Source organism: Gracilinanus agilis, chromosome 2, assembly GCF_016433145.1.
Source record: "Gracilinanus agilis isolate LMUSP501 chromosome 2, AgileGrace, whole genome shotgun sequence".
Classification (NCBI taxonomy): Eukaryota; Metazoa; Chordata; class Mammalia; order Didelphimorphia; family Didelphidae; genus Gracilinanus; species Gracilinanus agilis.
The window spans coordinates 339412674-339420214 of record NC_058131.1 but is presented as its reverse complement, the minus strand read 5'-3'; the positions used below and the strand labels follow the sequence as shown (position 1 = coordinate 339420214).

The window sequence follows — 7541 nt, the reverse complement described above, 5'->3', positions numbered from 1 at the left end:
GAGTGATTAGAATTCTTTCTCCTCCCCCTCCTGGGCAGTTGTTCCCCAGAATAACAGTTATAACAGAAACTCTTGTAGACCAGGAATGGAGGCTATATTAACTTGGGCATCTCAGGGCTGAATTGGCTGACGAATAGGGAATTATCCCACAGAAATTAGCAGCTTCCACTGTAGGAAGATTATTCCCAAAGCCCCTGGTAGTTAAGTGCTCAGGATGACTTCAAACAGCTGCCTTGCCCTCTGGATCACAGCTATGCTCAGAGCTTGCCTGGATGAAGATTGGCTTGGTAATGTATAGATAGAGTTGGTAAAGACTATAAATATTAACTTCACACAACCCACAAATCTAAAAGGGAAGGGATTTATTAATTCAGAAAAACAGGGAAGGAGGGTTTATTTCTAGGATAAAGGGTAAGGTAAAACTATCTAGTTTCTTCAGGATATTGACAGAAATAGCAATACCCTAGAGGGGAATGCCTGGAATAAACTTTTTCCCCTAACTCCCTCACAAACTTTCTCTTGAATCTAATGTTATCTAGTTAAGATGGTGAAGGTAATCTTGATCATAAATCTATCTTGTTCAGAGATTAGCTGGGATACTGCATATGGGTATTTTCACAGTGCTCACAGCCTGATTTAGTTTGTATGGAGTAAAACAGCAAAGAATCATCCTGCTCCCTGAGGTCAGAGCTAAGCTAGCAGAGAAGTAAAATCCTACAAATCCTACCCCTCTCAAACCACCCAGCTCTCCAAAGAGTGTCCTTGCCAAGCTAGGTGTCCTGCTTTTCTACATTCTTAACTGCCCCAACTGCCCCCTCTCCTGGAGTTCTGGGGGGTACTGTGGAATTCTGTGAGGCAGTTCACCCCACTTAAGGTCATGCATGTTACATCCACTCATCTTTGAATTCCTATCCTATGGTCTTGCCCATTGGGTTTAAGCTGACTGGTGGCTTTTTGAATCAAAACTAGCCCACCATATCTAGTGGTGACTCTAGACACTAGATGATGCTTCATTCCATCCAGTCACCCACCCAGGGCATCTGTCCCATACCCTCTTGGCCACACCCCTCTCTCATAACCTATTTTCCATCTCTTGCTCTGAACCAATAGTACCATTACTTCAAGGAAGGTTATATCAGGCGGCAGCTGGGTGGCTCAGTGAATTGAGAGCTAGGCCTAGAGACAAGAGGTCCTAGGTTGAAATCTGGCCTCAGACACTTATTAGCTATGTGACCATGGGCAAGTCACTTAACCCCCATTGCCTAGCCCTTATCACTCTTCTGCCTTAGAACCAATACACAGTATTGATTCTAAGATGGAAGGTAAGGGTTTAAAAAAAAAAAAAAAAAAGGAAGGTCATAGCTGATTGCCCTATATATCAGTTCATCATCTCTGAGACAACCTCATCCCAAATCTGACCAACAAAAGTCACTTCCCTAGCTACTAGTATCCTATATATTATCTTACCCTATCAGACTAGAAGTTCCCTTGAGGCAAGGACTGTCTCCCTTTGTATATTCTTTATCTCTAGCACTTAATATTGTGCCTAGCACATAATAATCACTTAACAAATGCTTTTTCACTCATTCTTTTATCTGCCCTTCCATTTCACCATTTACAGATAGTTGCCACTCTTGTCAACTTTATCTTCACATCTCTCACATCTGTCCCTCTCTATTCATAGAGCCATAATTCATGTACTCATTACCTCTTGCCTAGAATACTACAACAACCTCCAAACTGGTCTCCCCTCTCCACACAGCTGCCAAATTGGTATTTCTAAAGTATAGTTCGGATCAGGTTACTATAGAGCTAAAAAAATTAGTAGCACCTTACTGCCTCTAAGATAAAATATAATCTCTTCTGCTTAGCATGCCCTGTTTGCCATGCCCTGAAAGCTCTCTCCTTCATTTCTAACTCTTGGAATCAATAGCTCTCTTCAAGGCTCAGCTCAAGTACCCAGTCACTCCTTAGTCTCTCAGTAGTTAGCACTCTATTTGCCTCCCCAAAATTATCTTGGATTTATTTTGAATATATTTGATATTTGCTTATCTATGTTCATGTTGTTTATCCCCAGCAGAAAATAAACTCCTTAAAGGCAGAGGCTGTTTCACTTCTGCCTTTTAATATCTAGTACCTAACACAGTAAGGGGTTTAATAAATGATTACTGAATTGAATATAAATTTGTCAATGAGTACACAATTCAGGCATATTGAAATAACAGAGTACCTTAAAAACTGGTAACTTTTGTCTCTGCTGTTCTATAGAAAGGGCAGCATGAGGATTATAAATGACAGTGGTTCCAGAGCTTTCTGTTGTACTTTGTCTCTCTTCTGAGATGCTGATACCTGGGCCTTCTGTGCCTGTAAGATAAATATTTACTGAAGTCCTGTCATCTTGTGAGCAGAAAAATACATGCAAATTAGAATATCCACTACATTTTCATATTATAGTATTTTATGTTACTAAATTTCACCTTGAGCAAAGTCTTTTGAAAAAATTGTCTATCAAAATAGGAAAATTTTCACCCTAGTACAGATTACACCATAAAGAACATGGAAAGTAATAATAATCCCACTGTACTACACTGTGTTCAGTTCTGGTGATACAATTTAAGGACAGAAAGATATTAACAAACTGTACTGTATCCAAAAAAGGGTAACCAGGAAGATGCTGGAGGGTCTAAAACCTTTCATATGAAAAACAGCTGAAGTGAGGATGTTTATAATGGAGAAGGGCATCTTGAGGTGAGGAAGGTAGGGATACACATACCTGTCAACAAGTATCTGAAAAGCTGACACATGGAAGAGGGATTCAAATCAATTATTCTAGAAATACTTCTAGAATGTCTACAATGCTGGACACATTGAAAGGGACAAAGATAAAACAAGAAAACCTTTATTTACATAGATTTTGCTGTTTAAAAGAATCATCCTGTATGCTCCTAGAACGCTAAAGCAGATATAAACTATAAGGGAGATTTTCTGCTAAATATCAAAATAATTTTCTAATAATTCTAGCTATGTGAGGCAGATTTGAACTCTCTAACAATGGAAAAGCTCAAAATAAGTTTGAATTGTCTGTAGAGATACTACAAGGCAAGGTTCTTAACCTTTTTGCCTCAGTATTCCTTCGGTGAAATGTATAGATGGACCTCTTCTCAAAACAAATGTATTTAAAAGCCAAAATATAAAAGGAAGAAAACCAATTATATTAAAATATGGTTACCAAAATTTCTTTAAAAAAAAAAAAAGTTCACAGACTCCATGTTGTATTTCTTACTTATCTCTGGGTTTATATTTTCTGAAGGACTAGGCTGGACAGAAATCTAAGCTCCAAAAAATAAGCAGGATGTTATAATACACTAACTGAAATAACATATGGCAAATGCTTCGCAAATTTTAAAGTACTATGTAAATGTCAGTTATTATTAATTTGCCCCACTATCACCTTTATTTACCTAATACCTTTTTCTCTTTTAAGTTGTCTCTTTTAAATCGTGTTAAATGTTCTCTCTTACCTTCAGATATTTCTTTTTTTAATCTTTCTTTTCTTTCTGGCCCCTATTAGAGAGAATGTAGTCTTTTGATCACTTTTGCTAATCCGTTTTTCTCTTTTTCCTCTTTTTCTTTTATTTTTTTTTTCCTCTTAAATACTGAGTCTACCCATTTCAACCATTCTGGAAATGAAGGGGCTATTCACTGCCTGTTCCCACTAGTGATCATCAAGGGAGCTTTGGCCTGTACAATTTCTTCTTTGTACTTGGACAACCTGGTAGCCTCCTGCTCCCATGGACTCACAATATTAATGCTGAATTTAGTGGTAATACCCAAATAGCATAGCCCACTGCATTCCAGAACTCTGGAGCTCAAGGGATCCACCAGCCTCAGCTTCCAAAGAGGCTGGGATAACAGGAATATATCACCACACTTGCCTTTTTTTCTCTTAAAAAATATTACTTGTTATATGGGATAGCTTGTTGGGAAAGCGATCCAGGGGAAAATTTAAGCAATATGAAAACAAAAATTTATTTGTAAAAATATTCTCTTCATAACTATTACAAAACCCACTGAAATTTTCCTCTGAACATTTCTCTTTTAAAAAAGCTGAAACCTTTTCCTCATATTTGTGATTTGGTAACACTGCTTCTCAAAGAGTATTTCTCCCTTCACCAGTTTTTACCCCACCCAAGCTTCCTCTTCCTCACTTACCTCTTTCTTTTACTATAGTTAAGTGTACTACTGTATCTTCTGTTATGAAATCTTTTCTATGACAGCTGCTGTTCAGTATTTGCCTGATCTCCTCCCTTTAAAAGATTTCTACTCAACCAAATCAGAAATTTAATAATGTTTTCTACTACCAGTAAATTCCCCAGCCCACTATATATTTGTTTACAATCATTTTCAGCCTTAGGTGCATAAAGCAATGAAAGTTATGCCATTTATTAGTGAAATCCTGAAAACTCATTATGTCTGAAATACTCATTTTCTTCATCTATAAAATGTGACTAATTCAATATTACCCTTTCTTTGATGTTTTTCCTACTTTTTTTTAAAAACTGCTGCCTATAACCAATAAAATCATTAGTTTCATCTACCATAATTTTAAAGTGATTCTGTACTTTAAAAAAATCTAATGAAATCAATACATTCAAAATATTATTGAATTCCCCCCCCAAAAAAAACTAAAAGAGAAAGTCTTAAGATTAGCAGTTGTAGTCTATGAAAATTAACTATGTTTACATCTTTTTATAAAAATTCAAAATAGAAATTGCCCAAAATGAACATTTTTTGCTTAAATACTTTGAATTTATTTTTATGGGGCTGTGTCTATGTGAACTCTGAGTACATCTTTAAAAATTAAAAAAAGTACTCATTTACTAGCTAAAATGATTAGTAGAGTATTGCAAGTCTCCTGGAATGGATTAGCAAACAAGGAGGGAAAATGAATCTTAACCTTCTGTGTTCACGAATGACAAAAAGCGAACCTTTCCATTTCCTTAAAAAGGATACATCCTGCAGTATTAATAAGCTTATATATTGTTTAAAGTGGTAAGTTTTGATAGACTACTAAAAAACAAGGGAGGGAATCTGATTAAATCCTTACACACAACAAACACAATGCTCTTTTCCCCTCTTTTTTGCACCAATTCCTCAAAAATCCAAACCAGGTCTAATAATGCAAAAATTAATTTGGAATATTTCTAAGCCCAAACCATCTCAAGTTTTTTTTTTTAATTTCTCACTTTTTCCTTTTTTTATCTCATTTCTTAAGAGTAATAAGTAATTCCTCAGTAAATAATTGCTGAATGAATTACTATAGCTTGCAAAAAAAAAGTAGTTTATGAATGTTTGCTTGAAGACAAATGCTATTGCAATGACCAAAATCTAGTCCTGAAGTGACAGTTTAAAAATTTATAATTTTGTGAAAATTAAGGAGAAAACTGTGACAAGGGTATGAATACAGGTCAGGGACACATTTCCAAACTGTGACAGAACAAGATAAAAATATTGCAGCAATTTGGAACTATTTAAGATGAGCAAAATTGAAGCCTGCTCTGATTCTTTAAATAGCCATCATTTACTCTGGATTCTGTTCATTTACATCTAGGTTTCACATTTTGACCAGTCATTAACTAACTGAAAAAATGAGGGGATAAATATATATATATATATATATATGTATATATACACATCTCATTTGTTAAGGATACTTATTAGATTGGTAGTTTTGTTCTAATTACCAGTGTTCATTTCTTGCTACTCCTTAATTGCTGGCAACTTAAAATGCTGAATCATAAGATTGCATTAGTGGGGAAATGACAGCCCTACAGATTATTTGCAAAAAAAAGAATTGCTGTATGTATAACTGACAATTCCAAAAGAATAAGGATATCCAACTCCAGAAAGAGAACTGATGAACTCAGTGCAGATTGAAGCATTATTTTTTCACTTTTTCTTTTTTTTCCCCCCAACATGGTTAATCCAGAAATGTTTTGATGACTTCACACGTATAATGGGTGGTATATTGTTTGCTTTCCCCTCAATTGGGGGAGGGTGAGAATTTGGAACTGGAAAAAAAAATTTTTTTAAACAAATGTTTAAAAATTAACAAACAATAAGGAAAAAGTAATTTTTAAAATGCCGTTTTGGTTCCCTAGAATAAAGAAAGCATCCCGTACTTAAGGCTCTCGCTCATCTTTCACGTTCTACATCGTGCCTCAGAGCTGAGAAAAATCCCTCCTTAACTATACTTGCCACATAATTTTATTTCCCCACCCCATTTTCCCTGCAATCCCTTTGCCTCAACAGGCAGGTACAATGAGCAAGTGAACGCATCCTGGTCCTGTAAACAGATCCAGACGCCAAAGATCGCGAAGGGACCAAAGACAGCACAAAATGGCCAGAAAAGGACAAAAGAAAGGTGCGATGGGGAAAGAGAAACCCAACTTTGTGACAGATTTATGAAACTGCACCACAGTAGGCGAGGGTTTCTGGGCGTCCAAGTCTGACCACTGGGAGAGTAGAGAAGGCTGTTCACTCAGATGCTAAAGACCCCCGGTGCCCGGAGGAGAAGCCAGAGACGCAGGTTCAAATCGAAGGGTCCACCACGTCCTTAGTAGTGCGACCGTGAGCTGGCCAATTCCCCACTCTAAGCCTTAGTTTCTACATCTGTAAAATGGGAATGCGGCTATCCACCCTGCCGACCTTGTCGGAAGAAAAGCGCTTTGTGAAATCTTAAAGCGCCAGGAGAATGCTGGCGCTCACCGCTCGGGCAGCCCAGCTTCCCCGAAGAGCAGTGAGGATCAAGGGAGGAATGGGAGTCCTCGATTCCAGCAGAGGCCAAAGAACAGTACGCTGGAGTGACCAGCCAAGGGGCTACAAGAGGCGAAGGCAAGCTTCTGTCCAGGGGCCACCTCCTACTTAGCGTGCTCCAAAAGAAGACCTCTGCGCCCTGAGGCCTCGGACTGGGCCAGCCCACCCCACTTTCCCCACGCTCATTCCCCCTCCAAGGCCTTACCTGGTTTCCAGAACTTCACGGGTCCCATGGGCGCGGCCATGTTGGGGTGAAAGGTCACAGCGAGGGCTCCGCCCCCGACCTCGGGCAAGCCCGACCGCGGACTACAAGGGGGCGGAGCGGTTGAGGTTGTCAGTGCTGCCGCGGACTTTGCCTCCGCGGCAGAGAAGCCTAGCGGCCGCCCCTTCCGTCTCCCGCTCCCCTACATTAGGGGTCTACGGCGGCGGCGTCAGGGGACTGGGACGTTCTCGTGGCTTGGCGCTAAGCGCCGCCTTCCCCCTTTCCCCACCCCCACCGCGCCTCACGTGACTTCTCTTCCAGCTGGGGAAGGTTGAAATCTACGGACTCGCACCGGGCCGTTAGCGCGCTTACTGAGAGGAGAGAAGGGGCGGAGCGGGGTGGGAGGGGACTGTCTTAAAACCCAGATCCAGGTTCTGAGCGGTTCCCACCTCACCTACTTTTTCCTCGTAACTCAATGGAAAGAACACTAAAAAAAGTATGAAAAATTATAAAAGACGAGTAT

At 39.2% G+C, this 7541-nt stretch overlaps 1 protein-coding gene across 1 annotated transcript in view; it reads right to left on the bottom strand.

Moving 5' to 3' along the window:
- Nucleotides 1-7087, bottom strand: part of DHX35 (DEAH-box helicase 35) — a 52658-nt gene extending 45571 nt beyond the window's left edge. Inside the window, exons 1-2 of the mRNA XM_044659802.1 lie at nt 7022-7087; nt 2231-2364 (exon numbers count right to left, since the gene is read on the bottom strand). Of these exons, the coding sequence (XP_044515737.1) occupies nt 2231-2364; nt 7022-7061 (174 nt within the window). The 5' untranslated portion in view covers nt 7062-7087. The remainder of the gene's footprint in view (nt 1-2230; nt 2365-7021) is intronic.
- Nucleotides 7088-7541: the final 454 nt, after the last annotated feature.